At 36.4% G+C, this 18182-nt stretch overlaps 1 protein-coding gene across 5 annotated transcripts in view; it reads right to left on the reverse strand.

The window, feature by feature from the left end:
* The window catches only part of arhgap42 (Rho GTPase activating protein 42), a 137394-nt gene that overhangs the window by 16147 nt on the left and 103065 nt on the right, over positions 1-18182 (reverse strand). For 3 of the 5 annotated variants that reach the window (XM_015388531.1, XM_015388528.1, XM_015388527.1), the window contains 10 exons: positions 13578-13679; positions 13216-13326; positions 10358-10462; positions 6873-7002; positions 6422-6522; positions 5723-5832; positions 5191-5247; positions 1044-1122; positions 746-785; positions 356-418 (listed from right to left, as the gene is read on the reverse strand). In XM_015388531.1, coding sequence (XP_015244017.1) covers positions 356-418; positions 746-785; positions 1044-1122; positions 5191-5247; positions 5723-5832; positions 6422-6522; positions 6873-7002; positions 10358-10462; positions 13216-13326; positions 13578-13679 — 898 coding nt within the window. The remainder of the gene's footprint in view (positions 1-355; positions 419-745; positions 786-1043; positions 1123-5190; positions 5248-5722; positions 5833-6421; positions 6523-6872; positions 7003-10357; positions 10463-13215; positions 13327-13577; positions 13680-18182) is intronic. The other 2 variants (XM_015388530.1, XM_015388529.1) reach the window with 1 other exon arrangement.

Here is an 18182-nt window from a genome sequence, read left to right on the forward strand (position 1 = left end):
TGTAATAACTTTATTACATACAGTAAATAGAGAATTGCTAAGTTCCTCTATTTGCACTTTAATTTTTTAGAGGTAAAAGAGAAAATAGAACTAAATGCAAGGTTAATATTACATGTATTATTTTTGTCCAACTCCTAAGTTCTGCACTAGTTTATGTTTGCTTTTGGCATAAAATACAAGGTAAAATAAATTGATGTTTGTGGTTGTAACATGACAAAAAGTGAAAAACTACTTTTGCACCTGTGGATCACATTCTATTTCAGTATATATTGTCATCGTAACTAATGAACCAAGTAAATTAATCACGGCCAGGCAGCATTCGAAACATGAAAGCTGGTGGGTTTAAATGCCTTACCTCTGGTCTCGACCAGGTCAATGCATTTCTTCACAAAGTTAAAGCCTGCCTCATTAAGATACGCTGGAATATAACACAAGAAAAGGGGAGGGTTGACATGTCAATTAACAGCTGGGTTAACTACAATTTACGTAGGAATAATCAGCTTTCCCTTATGCCTTGGCTCAAACTAACACGATTAATAAGATACAGCTTCTGTGCTGGAAGGCTCTGCTGTGTCAGCTGAGTGGGCGAACGCTGAATAACTGTGCTAATGAGCAAAAACAGCTATAAGTAAGAAAGAAACCTTTGTCTGTTCATGTGTGGTGGCTATGGACTTCTTTTAAAGCCTGGATACATGTCATTTAATGATGAACAAGGCTTTGGAAAGATGAAAAAAATACTACTTACTTTCCTCTTTTTTGCTCAGTATGGCTGGCAGGTTGTAAATCTGCAAGAAGTTTGGAAGAAAGTAATTACTTCATTGCTTTAAAATTTAAAAGAAATCAAAAGCCAGATAGTTTCGACTGTCTCAAAGCTCAACATGCTCTGTCAAGTATGTTGCACCTCAAGCCACCAGAAGAGGGTGCTAGTCCCAAATCAAAAAGTGACACAGCTGTCTTATCTGAGAGACAATTAAACAAATGGAAGCCAAACAACATCACGTATGGGACAAATGTTTCACAGATAAACAGGCAGAGATCCTCACCGGCTCCTTGCCATCCATGGCTTCCAACCACAGTCTTCTATTGGACTCTGACAGCGCCTGCAGTGTCATAACGCCATGCCTGGAAGGTTTTAGGAGAAAAGCTGGTCTCAGTATGATCTCATTGCTATGGGGCCCCTGGACGGACTGTGTTTACACTGGCTGATTCAACTATAAAAGGACTAGTGTAACTAAAATAGCTCATGTGCAAATGCTTGACTTCAAACTGTGTCCTCACTTGGCTCTGTGCTTCACAATCCAGTCCCAGCTAAAAGCCACATGTGTTTATGTTAGAGTGATGCATGTTTAACACCCAACATGCATGCAGAAAAATCTGTTGGCATCCCCGATAAAGATGTGTAAAAAATGTATTAAAATAAAGTAAACTAAATAAAAAATTCAGTCTTTATTTAAATGCACCTATAGCTAAGGATAATTACTGGTGACAATCTATTAGAAGGGGCTGCTCAGTGACGCAGAGGATAGCACTGCTGCCTTGCAGCAAGAAGGTTCCGGGTTTAATTCCTGGCCGACTTCAGTTTCCTCCCACAGTTCCAAAACATGACTGTTAGGTTAATTGGCTTCTCTAAATTCCCTTAGGTGTGAGTGTGTGCATGAATAGTTGTTTGTCTTTGTCTTGCCCTGCAATGGAGTGGCGAGCTACCCAGGGTGTACCCCATCTCTCGCCCGTAGATAGCTAGAGATAGACACCTCGAGACCCCGCTTGGGATAAGCGTGACGGAAAATGTATGGATGGAATCTATTAGAAATCAGTATAACATAAATGTAACTACAGCATCTTATTCTTTATTTATTAGAGTAACTAATTACATATGAGTAAATCAATGATTTCCTCTTCACTGGGGTATAAATGTGTTGTGATGGAGTTTCTTATGGGAAAGACAAAACAAAATGCTAATGAGGTATGGCCGAGCAATGGCAAACTTTAACAATGACTAAATGTCTAGATGGGATTTACAGTTTTTTCTCAAAGTTACTCTTAACTAAAGAGCAATGATTAAAAAGTTTGAAACGGCTTGAAAAAGGCCAAAACAGGCAGAATAGGGGTGAAACCAGGAGGTTATAGAACATCTACTGTAGGAGTCATCAAGGCAAAGCAGAAACCATAATATCACTATAAATGCAAGGTGAAGACTAAGAAAGAAAATAGCTTTGTTAGTGTCCGTGATGTAACGGTCACTACCTGATCTGTCCCTGAAGCACGATCGGTACCATCAGCTCAATTGAGCATGCGCAAACCGATATACACCCGGGTTTCCATAAACAATGTAATTATGGAACTAAAATTACATATTTCTATCATTAACTCACTAAATAATAATAATACACTTTTTTAAAACATTATTTTAGGACTTTTTCTGAGACAATATTGATGCTTTTTAAATGTTCTCCTTTTAGCTGGTTCTCTGACAGCATCCTCAGACATACTCAGAGCAGTCTGGGAAAATATGATTAAACTATGTTTATCTGCATTTTAGTTGTTTCTTTCTTTAGGTTATGCACTATATACTATGTAGTTAGCATGAAAGGAAAATGTAAACCTCCAAAAATCTAGCTTTAAGTTTAAATTCAATGCCGAAAATGTTAGCTCCCAGAAGTAGCATATGATCCCTTTTTGGTGCACATCAGGCAGACGAGTGATGAAACAGAAAAGATTATAAGATATTTATTTTCTCAAATATATTGTTAATCTTTAAGAAAGTATATTTTAGTATGCTTACTATATATTTTTTTTGGGGGGGGGGGTGTCTGCACGTTTGTGAAATGAGACTCAGATCAAACCTTTCTGCAGCAAGTGGATCTAGGATGATGAGGAACATTTTCTTTTCTATTACAAAGATGAAATATGTTTAAATGAAAGCCTACAGTTTTCTGACACCTTTGGTCCAACATTATGTTGTTACGGATGATGAACTGGTTTTAAGGTTTTTTTTACACATCTAAACAGGGGTGCCAATAAATTTGTCCATGTCTGTACTTTTAAACTTTAACATGTGCTGCTATAAACACAATTCTCATGCAGGCATCCTTTGCACTTAATTTGAACTGCAGCAGTGACACAGTCAGATGACAATGGGAAAGAAAAGTTCACCCCACCCAGTAGTGACAGTTAGTACTAGCATGGAGTCTAATTAGGTCTGTTACAGTACAGAGGAAAATAATAAGCAGAGGGATTTAGACACATTTTAAGGCAGGAAAGAAAATATTCTTACATTAAACTATAGTTGTGATGACAGTTTTACTGAGCTTCTGAGAAGGTTTGTGTAATTATTTGAGATTTTCACAGATTTTCATATTGAACGCTACATTTCTTTTCTGTTTTCTAACATCTGGGGGAACAAAAAATAAAGCCTTCTGTAAAAAACACCCATGCATCCCCAACAATTTAGTCAAATAAAGCCTTCCAGAATTAGCTTGATTATGGCCAGGCCATAGGTGTGACAATGTGTTGGGAATATAACAACGATAAATGGATGAGCTGAAATCTGTGCCTGCATTGTCCTTATGCTTGGAGCCTGCACCTTGGTATACGAAGTACAAGATAAATGAGTTGTCCTGCAAATAAACTGCTCAGCAACACTCACCAAGGGTGTGCAGTGCTGGGCAAGCAGCTGCTGCACATTTACACGCAGAAAAAAGATAGGCAAATTCTATCATCTGAAGTGTGGAGCTCTATGATTAGTTCATTTCAAGCCTTAAATATAGACATCTTAGTCAGGGTTTAAAGCTGAGTTATGGAGCAGACAGGCTCTTCACTAAATCCTTTATTCTATTCTAGAGCCATCTTTAATAAGAAATTGGATTATCTATCAGCCTAAAAAAAACAAATCAATAGCAAATCTTCCCTACAGTGCTGCATAAATGTATTTCTTTATCAGTTATTTTTTGTTTTTGTTTCAAATATTTCTCAAACCAATAAGAGCAACAATGGCATTGAAGATCGAAATATATTCATAAACACTATTATCACTGCGTCATACACACTGTATGTAAATATCTGCATAGAAACACATAAACTTTGTTTATTTATCGTTTTAGATTCAATGAGATTACCAAACTATTTATATCTGGAAAATGCCGGAACAATGAGAGAAAGGCTTTTCTGAAAAGTTGAGTCCATTTTAAAGGTCTACGTACAAAGTATGCTTCCAATAACCTTGGGAGAGCTTCAGCAGAGGGATTTCAATTATTTTTATGTTTGTGATGATTTCATGGCTTTGTAAGTGACTGATTTGGCCACTGTTGAAAATGGAGGTACACCCGTGAATACATTTCAGGGTACCGCTGAAAACACCATGGTTCCTTCTGTGATAAAATGAGAAATTCTACATAAATCAGGAAAATATATAAGAAAGAAATTGGGGACCTACACAAATCTCATTAAGTCTTGGGTGCAATTTCCAGATGCCTAAAGATCCCACTTTAATCTGTTTAAGCAAATTGCATAGGGATGTCCTGCATAATTCCATTTAGTCAGGACACAGGTTCTGTTCCCCTTAAATGAATGTCATTTTGTGTGAAATAGGATTATAAATCCCAGAAGTAAAGACTTTAGAGCAACTCAGATGGATAAGCCAATAACATAAAGTTAAAAAAGTTATTTTTTTAAATGACAATACCATAATATTTTATATTTATATTTGATTATAATAAAAATAATAGGGAAAAAAAACAGGGAGATTTCTGCAACCTTATAACATCCAACTGTTAACATGGTGGTGGTGGTATCATGTTATGGGGATGTTATGCCATAGGAGAGACAGATGTACTTCATCTTAAAAATGGTGCCATGAGAAAAAAAAAAATTGTTCGAATACATCTCACATCTCTATATATCTAGTATTTCAATGACTTCCAAGTTTTATCTTTAAAATAAATCCATCTCTTATTTGTCAGGCACTGAGCAAACATAAATATTTTTGGCTAATCCCATCTGACCCAAAACAGGATAGGTTTAGTCTACCCTCATGTTGGACAGCAAGAACAGATGATTAATGTATCTTCATTCAGTCTAGATGTTATTATGTTTTAAACGTGTTTTTGATAGCCAGAGAGCAAGAGCCACAATTAGGTTGAAATTAACATGCAAACATGCAGCTCATGCATCTTCTTTGATCACTTCACATACCGGACTTTACAGAAAAACCGAAGCGGTCTGAAAAGAGTTCCACGAGAGATGTCATTTCTACGGTAACAGGAACACAGACACAGGATGGAACAGGTTCAAAAAGACACGACTATCGATGCTGCAGACATACAGGCAAATATGAGCTGGGGAGGGGAGGGGCTGGGGAGGTGTGACATGAGGAACATGCAGCAAACAAGACTTCTGACATGGTTAAAACTGACTTCTTGAAGATGTTAATGGACCAAAATTTTTCAAAAGGTGACACATACAGGTACATTGAGTTCAAGAGAGCGTACAACTAGAAAATAACATTTCACATGCAGTTTCATGATCACAGGAAGTTCATAGAGTGTTTTGCCTTTGTGTCTTATATCAATCTGTTGGTTTTTGAGGATTTTTAGCAATATTCCGTTGAACAGAAGAGAAGCAAATGCCATACAGACTTAGCAATGTAAACAGCATTAAATATCACAGTTTGCTTGTGCCCCCAGACTATACGAGTAACAACAATTCATGAATATGTTTCACAGACCTTTCCACCACTTCGATATCAAAGCAGAAACGCTTGTCGATGGAGTCTGTTTTCCTCCGAATGCAGGACTTGAGCTTGAAAGTCTCTGGCTGATTCAAGACAAGGCCATTCTACAAAAAATAAAAAAAATACAAGAATATCCACACACACAGAAAAAAAAAAGTGCAACAACATTCATTGATCCATCATCACCATGAAAAGGTAACAACAGAGAAAAAAAGCTAGTGTCCACAATCAATTGATTTCTAGCTAGACGTGTCCCTGGCTGGTGAATGACGGGTTGGAAATCCAATAATAAATCTCCTCCCATATAAGTGAAGGTCTCTTAACTAAATGCTACCAAGCCACACAATGTCAAATGAGAAAAAAAGCCTTCGAAAGTAAATCCTGAATAGAATAATTCACCCAACAGCAGTTTAAAGACTATTTCTATTTCTCAAATTTCCTTTTCTTCTTATCATAAGATCCTGGTACTTTTTTACATTCTTTCAGGCCTTCCTTGAATTAACAAGTCTTTTGTTTTCAGTACCAATTGAGTTAAGGTGACAGCTTCCTTTTTCCCCTCCCTTGGGGAAGAAACAAGCAAGCTCTTTGTCTCACCCACACAGATTACACTTGCTCTGTTTTTCCCCTTTCTCTCCACTTTTATCAGGTTCATCTACAACCTAAAGGAAAGCAAACTGAACCATGCTGAACTACCTGTTTCCCAGCTGACTTGGTTTCCGTGTTGATCATGGTGAAGGTCTTGCTTCCTTTGTCATAGGTGCAGTAGTGACGCGTCCATGTACATCCCAAAGGACCTGGGTCGGTGACATGAGAAGGAAAATGTCTAAAAGCCGTTTTTTTTTTAACCACAGGCTTCAGAAAATCAATCTGCAATTCAGTTGTGATGAATCCAAATTTGTTTATCGCTGTTGATAAAAATCTATTATTTGTGGTAACACCCCCAGCACACATACATGTGTGAGAGTACATCAAAGTGAATCTGTAAACAGGATGAATTATGGAGCTTTGTGTGAGAGGATCTCTTCAGGGAGAGCCTGGGAAAGCTTGAGACGTGTTTATGGTGATGGATGTAAAACTACGCACTTCTAATTGAAGCAGGACTGAGTGAGCCTGAAAGGCCGGGAGGCCTGATAGCAGGACTCACGTTTCTCCTGGACGTACAGGAAGCCTTCCATGGTCCACTGGCCTGGGGGTTTGTAGTCCTGATCTGCAGTCCTTATCCTGTTCATCAGCTTCTCCACTTCTTGCTTGGTGCTAACAAAGTTGTTCCGTGTCTGTGAGGTAAAATGCAAAATTATGTAAAGTTGCAGCACACAGTCTACTCCTGCTGAAGCAGAATAGTTAACAAGACCATTTAAATAAATTGTAAGAATCTGCCTATTTTTAATTTTGGATCTTAGAAAATTTTACATAAAGCTTTAAAATGCTAATAACTGTGAGCAAAAAAAGAAACTAATTTATAACAAAAATAATTAAACTGAAACTGACTGTTCTCCAGCCAATCAAACAAACCATAGCTATCTATGAAAACTACCTTAAAATATCAATCGAAATGTGTTAAAAATGACACTTCAACCGTCAGGCTAATAAAATATGTTTTATGTGATTAGATGTGGAAAATAGTCTTTTTGCAGCAAATGTTTTTATTTTGAAGGCACCCCAAAAACCAACGCAGAAAAATATTAAAAATATTTGGGTGGTCAAAAATGAGAAAGAAATCAAGAAAGGCTAGGAAAAAAAAAAAGCAATACAATTACTTCCAATAAGTGAACGGAAACTACAGAATAACAGTAAAAAAAAAAAACCTATGTATCAATATTAAGTGTTTGGATAAGAATACTAATAAAAGGGAAAAACAAAACAGAAGGTTAAAACAAAAAAAAAGAAAAAAAAATATTTTTACATCTAAGTAATCGATAATTTTTTAAACATGTTGACTTTAATGGCAAACTCATTTCAATTTCATGCCATTATTTCAGCGATGGATTACATTTATTAATTTCTTCATGTATTTTTGATTATGGCAGGATTGGTCCTCCATATAAGGATCCATCGTTCTGCTGAAGATAAAAACACCCTGTGGGTTATGTAGAAATCGTCTTCGGTGGGATCTCCATGTGAAGCCATCAGGAACATCCAGGTTAATTTTCTTTTCTTGAAAATTCCACCTTTTAATGTTTGGGGCTCGCTTGGGTAGCCCAAACAGACCTTTTCTTTTTCTTTTGAAATATTTCCTCGCAGATGCTTTCTAATGGTTACTGAACTGAAGTCATCAGCAGTGATGGCTTTCATTTGAGGAGACGATCCTCCCATGTCGAGACGAACAGCCAATCAGATCCACACCATTCTTAAACTGATCTTAAGATTTTGACCAGGAGAGTACCATTTAAACCCTTTCTTATTCCAGTCCCATTGCAAACAAATATAAGTTTGATACATATTTTAATATTGAGATTTCATGTGAAACTATTATTTCAGGTGGTCATGAAATTTATTTGTAACATTTTTACAAATTCATCCAAAATAGCTCCATCTAGGTCAGACTGGAGATAAAATGTTTCAGCATCAATTTTCAAATTTCTATTTGAGCTGAAATCCTAATTTTTGACTAGGACACATTTTTTTTTCTTTGAGCTAGATGATCACAGTTTTATTTGAGTTTAAATCTTTTCGGAAGATAAAACTCTGTGTCAAACGTTTTGTGCTTGTTTACGGATGATAATCCAACCACCACATCGTGTTAGTTATTTTTTTCTTGCTTTATATTATATTACAGTTTGTTTAAGTTGGTTATTTCTTTCAGACAGGTATTTTCTAATGGATGCACACTTTAGTTAATGTCTGTCTGAATGGTTTATTTACACTTACATTTTTTGTTTGAGGTGCTGCGGAAGCAAACCAGCTGGAGGAGGAAACCTGGAGCGTACCATTTGTTTTTTGAAAGACTGATGGGGGAGACTTGTATCAAGTTGTTTTTAATTAGTTAATTTTGTCACTTAAATAATGTCACACTGCTTTATTTTTTTATTTTTATTATTGTTTCTGCTAAGTAAAAGTTAGTTTTGCTTTATTTGTTTCATAGAATGGTTTATTTAATTTTGTATTTATTGGTTCTTTTGTTATGTTGTCCCTCCCTCATTTGGTAGACTTGGATTACTCCATCCCTATTTAAGCCGCCTTTAGTTCTTTCTTTGCAGGTCAGTTTTTTGTTTGAGTTGGATCCTCAGTTGACCTCAGGTAAGTTGGGCCCAGATCCATGCTATTTATTATTTAAGTTATTTTGTATTGCTTTTGAGCCTTTGTTAACTATTTTTGACAAAATTAAATGAAAGTACTTTTTCCAAACACCTTTTGTCCTTATTTAAGTTTGGTCCCTCACACCGCTCTCAACAGCTTTTCTTCCTGGATTCCTCTTTGTGGAGGTACATATACATTTAATTGGTTTGGGAGGCTTTTCTTTAAAGCTTTTCTTTTCTTACCTTTTCTATCAAATCCAGATTTGTGAATTACCCAATAAATAACTTGTCTTTTTGACAGATTCTCCTCCCTGAGCTCTGGATCTCTGCACCTCCTCCAGAGTCCCCAACCACCTCTTTGCCTTGCATCCGGGATCAGTTTTATGGCCACATGCCATCAAGGTTGCTATTGTTTTCTACACTTTTCATTTAGGATAGGGGTCCTGTGAGTTGTTCAAAGCATAGCTTATTGTTTTACAACAGAATCCTAAATAGCTGCACAACTTACCTGTTTGATGATGCTGCCTGTATTGAAATATTCTCTAATAACCATCTGATGCTTTCACAGTATAAACAGAAGAAATCTTTTTTTTTTTATCAGTAAAATTTTTGAAAGACATTTTTTTCTGTGCAGTTCAGATCTATACAACACAGTGTGTATGGCTATCACATTACCAAAAGTAAAAAAGATCAAAGGGTTTATATTTTTTTTTGCAAGGCACTGTATCATTATGAAGAATTCCCTTACTGTGCCAAAAATTAAAGCAGTGTGACAAATGCCTCTAATTTGTGCAGCTGTATGAAGACACCCATGGGAAGAATAATTAACAACCTTGTTTAAATATATTTCATAATTATATTTAAAAATATTCTCGATGTAATTTGAACTTAAGAACAAGATTCTGCTTTCTTTTTTTTGGGCGGGGGGAGTTAAAAGGTCAAGATGAGGCTGTTTCACATCTCGGAGCAGAGTGCTGCGACAGCTTCACCTTTGCCAGTTCCTATTAGTGTTCCCTGCATCTGAAGACATGGAGAGAGGGTTATAGAGTGAAAATTGTCAGAGCAATGCCTCTGACATTTTGGGTCAGGAATAAAATTTGAACCCTCGGGCTGAAAGCATTGAGGTCGCAGTGATGGAAGACGGAACGGTAGCGGGGGCTGCAGTTTTATTTTCAACTCCTAAGTGTTTTTTGACACAGTACCATTAAATGGCCCGCAGTAACTGCCTGCAACGTCACACCGAAAATATCTGTCCTCCACACAATCACACAGTGAAAAAAAACAAAACAAAAACAAAACGTTCTACTTGTTATATCTGGGCAAGATAAGCTGCAGAATCTGATTATGTGGCTGGTTGCCTTTGTGTGCAACCCTTTGAGGTGAAGCGACTTACGTTCTGTAGGTTGAACTGGAGCTGCTGTTTGTATGGCTCGAATTCATGCGCCAGCTCATATCCTTCATGGTAGAATGTAAACAAACCCTGAAGAAAGGCCAAGAGCTGAAAAAAGCCACAATTTAACATGGTGAGCTTTTGTGGTAACAAACATTCTGAAGCTTCATTACAATATCAAAAGGAAGAGTCACATTTAAAGCTGACATGGTGATAGTGTATTAGAGAAAATCCAGCAAGAATTTCACTGCTACATAAACACTATAATTGATTGATCATATTAAAATACATTGATTTATTGGTATTTTAATTTTAATACATAAATAAAATAAACACCTACACACACCTACATTTTTTATTGTTACACTTTGACTATCTATGTTTTTACAAGAAGAAATATTCAGAGTGAGATTTGTCCACCTTTTGAACAACTGAAACATACAGTACTTTCTTATTTCAACCTAAGCAGTGCAGGGTGAAGGAACAGCAGCTAACGGTTTAAAACTATGCAAGACTTTATAGTAGAGATAAACCAAAAAAACATTTCTGCTGACTAGAATCTATCAGTTTACAATTGGTCCTGTTGCACTGCATAAACTCAAAAAATGAACCCTTATTTCTTCCCATGGAGAGCGTTTCTATTAGCTAAAACACTCTTTAGTGGGGAAGGCACTGCTGGGGAAAGGTGTTCAAAGTTTTCGCCTTTTAGTATTAAGGAATATGTTTTAAATAAAGTGAGAAGCAACACAATGAAAACTGTTTTTTTTTTTTTTTATGTTGGTGGTTCAACTTAGCCTGGGTGCCAGTCCGAACTTAGTCCCGCCCACAAGGTTTGAGTTCGGGGAAGTTCGGTCTGGCTCTGCTCCATAGTAGCGCGAGTATTAAAGCCCACTGTCAGGCGATCCAATCAAATTGTCAGGGCGGACTTTATACGATGATGGACAGATGATCAAGAGTAACGTAATCAACCACGTGACCAAAGCGCGCTAGGGTGACAACAACAATGGCTGCCGCTGGAGAGTTTGGGTGAGTAGATTCTGCTATTAGGTCTGTTCTAGAAGATATCGACAGCAAATTAATTTTAAAAGAGGAACAGAGAAACGCGATCAAGTCTCATCTTCTTATTATAGGCATGCAACTGCACGCTTTGATTTTTGTGGACAACAACTATGCCTCGCTTAACATACGTCACGCACTCCGTTGCTCTTATTGGTTGTAGGTCTATCCAATTGAGTGCAGAGGCATTTTTTTTCCTGGTTCGTTCGAAACACGCCCCATAATCACAGCTCTATGGAGCAGTATCAGACTCATATTCTGACTAGAATTGAGTCGGACTACGTCAGGCTAGGTTCAACTACCGAGCTGCAAGAACTAGAGAGGACCACCACAAGGTGACACCTTCTACCTGTCATGGAATATGATGAATTTGGAAATTATGGCAGCTGCTGGCTATACTAATAGTGTTAAATGCTAATATAACTTTAAATAGTCAATTTCATAATGATTTTGACTTTGAGTTAAAATACCATGTTTTAAGGCTTATTCTTTTAAGTTCCTAGACTGCTCTTTATATAAACCATCAATAATTGTTCACATTTTGAAAGGCTAGAGAAAAAAATTTTTTCTTTCAATGATGCCCTAAAATCATTTAATACTACAAAAAAAAAAAAAAAAAAAAAAAAATTCTGTTTTGAGTTAATTTAAGAATGTGAAAAATGTGTTGTTGTTTTTCTGACAATTTAAACAGTGTTGCAAAATGTCAACTTAATGGGGCTGGAAATGAATTTCCTTTTTACCGTAGCGTCGAATTAATACTTCAAAACTGTAACAACATCCAGACACATGCTAGAGAAATTAAGGGTGGGTGTGACTAAAACTAAAATCAGTATCAGCAGATTAAAGACTCACAAAAACATTGAAGTTCAGAAATAGACTGAAAAACTTTAAATGTTCATCCAGGCAGATTACCTTTAAATTGCCCGTGTCTTTTCTGTATGCAGAAATCACTTTTGTTCAAATGAAATATCCACCCCAATAACTCTAATATTAAATTTGATGATTTTGTAGATTCTCATGTTTTTAACACTGCACTAACTATGACAGCAGGGAAAACTGTAGCTCTTTAGAGCTGACAGATATTGATCTTACTTTCTGTATACCACACAGCCAATCTCAACCACTGTAAGAAAGTAAAGTACTCCAGTAGTGTAGCAGGTGGAAAAAAAAAACTGATCTCATCTTGAGCAAAGAGGATCCCACAAACATGGAGCTGCACTCAGTCAAATCCTTGGACACAACCGCTGATTTGATTTCAAGGCTGAGGTTTGGTATATCAAATGAACAAGGATGGATCGCCTTATCACAGCTGGGGTTGAGCCCTGTTATATATTTTTTTCCACTCACAACTCTATCTGCAGATTTGCATTCCTGGCATAGCATATAGGCTGCAGCCAGAGGACGTAAATAGAAAAGGAGCAATGAATAAAGTTTGCTCCTGACTCTCTTTTCCAAGGATTTAAAAGCAGAGAATTTAATCTTTTTCAGAGTTTGCTTCTTACATCTTTAAGGTAGTTGAGTGTTATAAGCATAAGTCTCATCTAACAGCTAAAATTTGATTTAATTGGATCTGCCTTTGTCTTCATCAGTGATAAGGAAACAATGGGGAATAAGTAAAAAGAATAAATGTGTGCTTTTTGTCATCATGCTTATTAAAACGAGGGGGAAATAATTATTCTAGAAACAGCTTTGACAAAAAAACAAATAAATAAAATGACTTGTTTTCCACCCGAATTAAAGCAAAAGCAACAAAAAGCACAGGAAAGCAATTTAATTCACAGAAGAAAGTGTCTTTTTTTTCTTACCGGTTCAACAAACTCAAATTTCTTTTTTTCCTGCACTTCTTGAATTTTGAAAACATACTCAAGAGAAGTATCATAAAAGAGCTGTCTCTCCTTGTCAATCTGCATATCAGCCTGAACACAAACAAACAAAGAAGGTTTAAGTCAGCAGAAGGAAATGATTCAGCCTTGATAGAGTGAATGCTTCATTAATACCCACACTGTGTGTACAGAGAGAATTAAACATCAAAGAACAGTACACATATACACAGACACCTGCAACATTGTTTTTTAAAGACGGCTGAGCTGACCATAAAAAAGAAAGAAAAATAATATTCCAAATACATGTAACCGGTACACGATAAGGGAATTCGCTCTGGTTTTACCTCCTGCAGGTATCCCTCTTTCTTTTTAGATGACAGGTTGAGATGTTTCTCCAGTGTAGAGTAGTATTTCTCTGTCTCCTTATCGAATTTCTTCTTTACCTCCTAAGAAAGATGAAAGGTTTTGGCATTACTTGGAATAGGAAATAAATAAATGCTCCAATCTTTCATCTGAGCTGTAAGACGGAGTCACCACTAGGTGGAGATCTAACTACAGTGCAGCTTCCCAGGCCATTTGTCAATTGTCACTTAAAATTCCATCAATAGATTATTGTAGGTCATAAAAGTGGCATTAAATGCGTGTAATGACAAGTCGACAATGTCAGCATGTCTGTGTTGATCAATACAGTGCCCAGGCATGGGACTGGGGTTCAAACCAAAACACATAGCACTGTAAATCACAAATAGCATAATGCATCTGGCATGGTCAGAGGCAGAAGAGGCTAGAGACTGTTTGCATTTTCCTTCCTATCCACTTGCCTGCATGGATAGGTCAAACTCCCCTGATGCAGACAGTGCAGAGGGAAGAAATGGCTTCTTATACCAGATGGTCAACTATTCTGTGGCGGTCCAAAGGTGCCACAAATTTATGAACACTTTGTGATACAAATGGATGAATAATCTAAGCCGATGCAAAATAAAATGCCTCATGAAAACAAATATGTATTAAACGAGGATTACATAAAAACAGAAATGTTCACGAAATAAAGTATTAAACACATTCAGAAAAGAAGCAACCATACAAACCAAAGCCAGCTAAGATCTCTCAGTGTTTAAAAACAATCTTTTCATTCTGGTGGGCTATAACAAGGCTTCATTACTAAGGTACTGGAGAGGAATTTTGCCATAATGGGTAAAAGCAAAGAGCTTTTTCAAGACCTTCATAATCTTATTGCTGCAAAGCACAGTGATGTAAGCAGTAACATGTATTTTTAAACTTCTGAATGTTGCAGTTGCAGAAGGAAAAAGACCCTCAACCAACCATAAAACAGCCTTGATTGTACGGCGCTTGATTAAGGCAAGAGCTCCGGCAAAGGACTCAAAAAAAAAGTTGTTGTTCATTAACCTAAGTTAAATATATCCAGGTTCACCGCCCAAGGCTTTACAGGTGATAAAAAGCATGTAGGATCTTGATCAAAGTCTGCTGCAGCACATTTCTACATGCCGGTTAAATACTGGGAGAAAATTATTTAGTCAAATCAGACCAAATTAGAATGGAGAAACTATGTTTAGAAGTGAAATAGCAGTAGCGATGTTTGAAGGGTGAAACATTAGACTTCATGCTAACAGAATAAAAGATAATAAAGAAATCTTAGAGTACATGTGTGATAAAAACACATGGTGGCATGACAGTTTTTTTTTTAGGGGGAGAATGATCTCTAAACCCCCCAAAGGAAAGTTTTATCCAGTTGCAGAAGAAAAAAAGCTGCTAGAATGACCTAGTGAAGCAGCTGACTTTTATCCAATTAAAAATCTATTGAAAGAACTAAAGATCAGAGTGCATAGAACAGACTCCCTGAGCTATTAGGATTTGAGGACAGGTTGTGTGGAAAAATGGGTCAAAATCACATCTAAGTAATGCATTCAAGCTTTTTCTCGATAAAGACACACCTTAAAGTTGCCATTAGACTAAGTGTTTAACAAATTTCAATAAGCGTTCCCTGTGGAATTTTAATTAATTGCACCTCACCCAATTTATGTCGTAATTTGTATTGATTTTTAAATCCAGTGTGGATTTAAATCTAGTGTGAATTTCATACTTAATTAAAAATATAATTCAGAGAAACATTAAAGTGTTCAAAGCTTATTTTCTCTGCTTATTTCACACAATGCATTTGTAAATCACTTTTTATTATTGATTTAATCATTGTGTGGTGACTTGCTGCTGCACATAATATAATTACTTTATCTGCCAGGCTTTCTCAGTCAGTGGGCGTGGCTAAAACGGCATTAGCCAATATTACTGGTGATTTACTGAGATTAATGACTCTGTGTTTCTGTGATAAGCCATGGTTGCAGTTTGAATTATTTCATGGTCCACTTCGGCAAAGTAAGCACAAAGTAACTGAATAAATCCAGATATGATTTGATAACATTAAAAGTGAAGACCATGTATTTGAATATTTACAGGCACATTTAAATAATTGAAAATCTATATTTATTTTCTTTCAGTTTTATTCATATGATCACATGTATTTATTATATCCAATGATTTATTCATTTATTACACGTCGGCTGCTTTTAGCACTCACATGGCTGCTTAAATATTCCACCCATTTACAACCCAAAAGAAAAGAAATCAGATCAAATTTGCGAGCCTTAATCAAGCTCTGCCCAAGCATAGAGATCCTTCTCTGGGGGAGGAGCCGCTCAAGTGTCTCATCTGAAATTGTGACCTCCAAGCTGAGCTCTGCCTACCTAATGCTGCTTACACCCATGCAGATATAGGGAGAAGACAGACCCCAGAGGGAGAATGGAGAAAGTGTTAGGAAATGGCCACTGCAACCAGATCCTCCTTGTTTGTTTTTATTCCCATGGCTCTGAGATTTAGCAAGTCTAATCTACCAGCTACTGATTTGACCTAGAGGAGAGTTTTGTCACAACAACTCTGGAAGCAGTTAAGTGCAAGAATTCACACACAAGATGCAGCTATGTCCCTACATAACCATTCCAAGTGCAGCTAAAAGAAAAAAAAAAAGGGAAAATCAATAGATAATTTCATGTAGCAGCATCTTATTTCCATCTGTCTTAGCATGTCGGCTCCAGAAATGATCTTTTCAACAATGTGAAGAAAATCAATTCTATATGTGCCTTTATTTCTGAAGCAACAAAAAATGAAACAGCTTTAAAACTAAATAAATACGCGATCAAATATACGCCGTCCGTTTTGGTCAGAGTATACATTAGCTTAGAGTTGGAACTAATGTCATATTAACCTTAGGCTTCAACAATGCATTTAAACTGCTGTTTTCTGGGGTGGTGTGACAATACAACAACTTTAATGGTTTTTTTTTTTGAAAGGCAGTTTGATGGCAAAGTTTGAATTCTTTGCAGATCTAATCCTGCCAGGGAAAAATATATACATAGACGTTAAAATAAATATACACCCCATCACATCTGGATGGAAGCCATTCAGCAAGTTGCATTTAAATTATATGCCGTTGTGATTATTAAGCAAGTTCTGACATAATTCTTTGACCACTCTTTGCTGCAGAATTGATAGAGTTACTGTTAAAAGGTTGTTTTTTAGTTTAACTGACCTGACTTTTCAATATAGTCCATACTTTTTGCTCTTGGTTAAGCTATTCCAGTATACTAACAACAGTAAATTATATTTGTTGTTAAACCCAATTTAATAATTATCTGCAATCTTTGTCCTGCTAGTGCGCCTTATGTTGTCCAAGTTTCAGCCATTGGGCAGTTAAAGATAAGTGGAGCTTAAAGAGTTGCAGTGCAGCAGTATCTCTGACACTAACACAGACACACAACCAGAAACCGCCTCCATCATACTCGTTGGTTTCTACAATGTTCTTGGATACGAAATTACTACATTCAGTTCTGACCACAATACTTTTCTGTACAAGGAATTCACTTTGTTGATTTTTATAGCTGATTTTGGAGCAGCTTTTTGTCTCAGTTCATGTTAGCTGAGACAACAAGATGTAGTGGCATGAAACTGGCTTTTCCTGGCGACGACAATGTTCAAGTATCTCCAGTTTATGTAAAATTCCTTGTTATTTAATGTTGGAAAAATGTGGGTATTCCAAAAACCTCTGGCACATTCCGTGTAAAATATATTTTTACTCCTTTGTATGAAAGGGGCTAATAAAATTCTACTTAATCACAAATTTACTAACATAATGACCACACTCTCCAGATTAAAGTGTTTTAAAGAGGTTTTATAACTTATTTTCTTACAATCCCGAAATTAAGAGAACTATAAATCTATGGATTTCGCTGGATCTGCTTCTGGATAACCATCACTTTAATGAAACTGTAATGCTAAGCACAGTTAGACACCTGATGGTTACAAGAAGCAAGGCGCAGCTATCTAGAAAACCTGCATTTAAAAGGTAGCAGCTGTATAATAAAGCCCTTATGTATAATATAACTAAGAAAATCAACAATTAATAGAACTTCTGATCCCATTGCCTGTGTTGGAAAATCCCTCTAGTTGTTTGCATACTGTTTAAGGTTAAATGGTTGTGCCAAAAAAATCTAAATTTTCTTTTTTTTTTTTTTCAACCAATATTGCAGTTGCAATTTTATTTAAATTTTCTATGGTATTACATGTAGATGTTTCTCTCCAAGCTTTAATTGTTTTCATGACCTGTAAAGTTTGCCTGATCAGAGTCTGTTATCTACTTTTGTCCAGAAATTAAAGTGCATGCTTCTACTCCCATGCATGAATCTGTTAACTAGCTGCAACTTGCTTTTTCCTTCTATGTGGGGGGAAATTCCATTTTCAGGATATTACCACCACCTAAAGGGCTGGAGTGAGAAATTTAGTGAATTATTTCTTTTGTTTAATGTAATGTGACAATATCACATGCCTCTTTAATTTGAAAACTTTTTTTTAAATTGAAATCATTTTGCAAATGCAATTAG

The sequence above is a fragment of the Cyprinodon variegatus genome, unplaced genomic scaffold (genome assembly GCF_000732505.1).
Source record: "Cyprinodon variegatus isolate N-32 unplaced genomic scaffold, C_variegatus-1.0 Scaffold427, whole genome shotgun sequence".
NCBI classification, from domain to species: domain Eukaryota; kingdom Metazoa; phylum Chordata; class Actinopteri; order Cyprinodontiformes; family Cyprinodontidae; genus Cyprinodon; species Cyprinodon variegatus.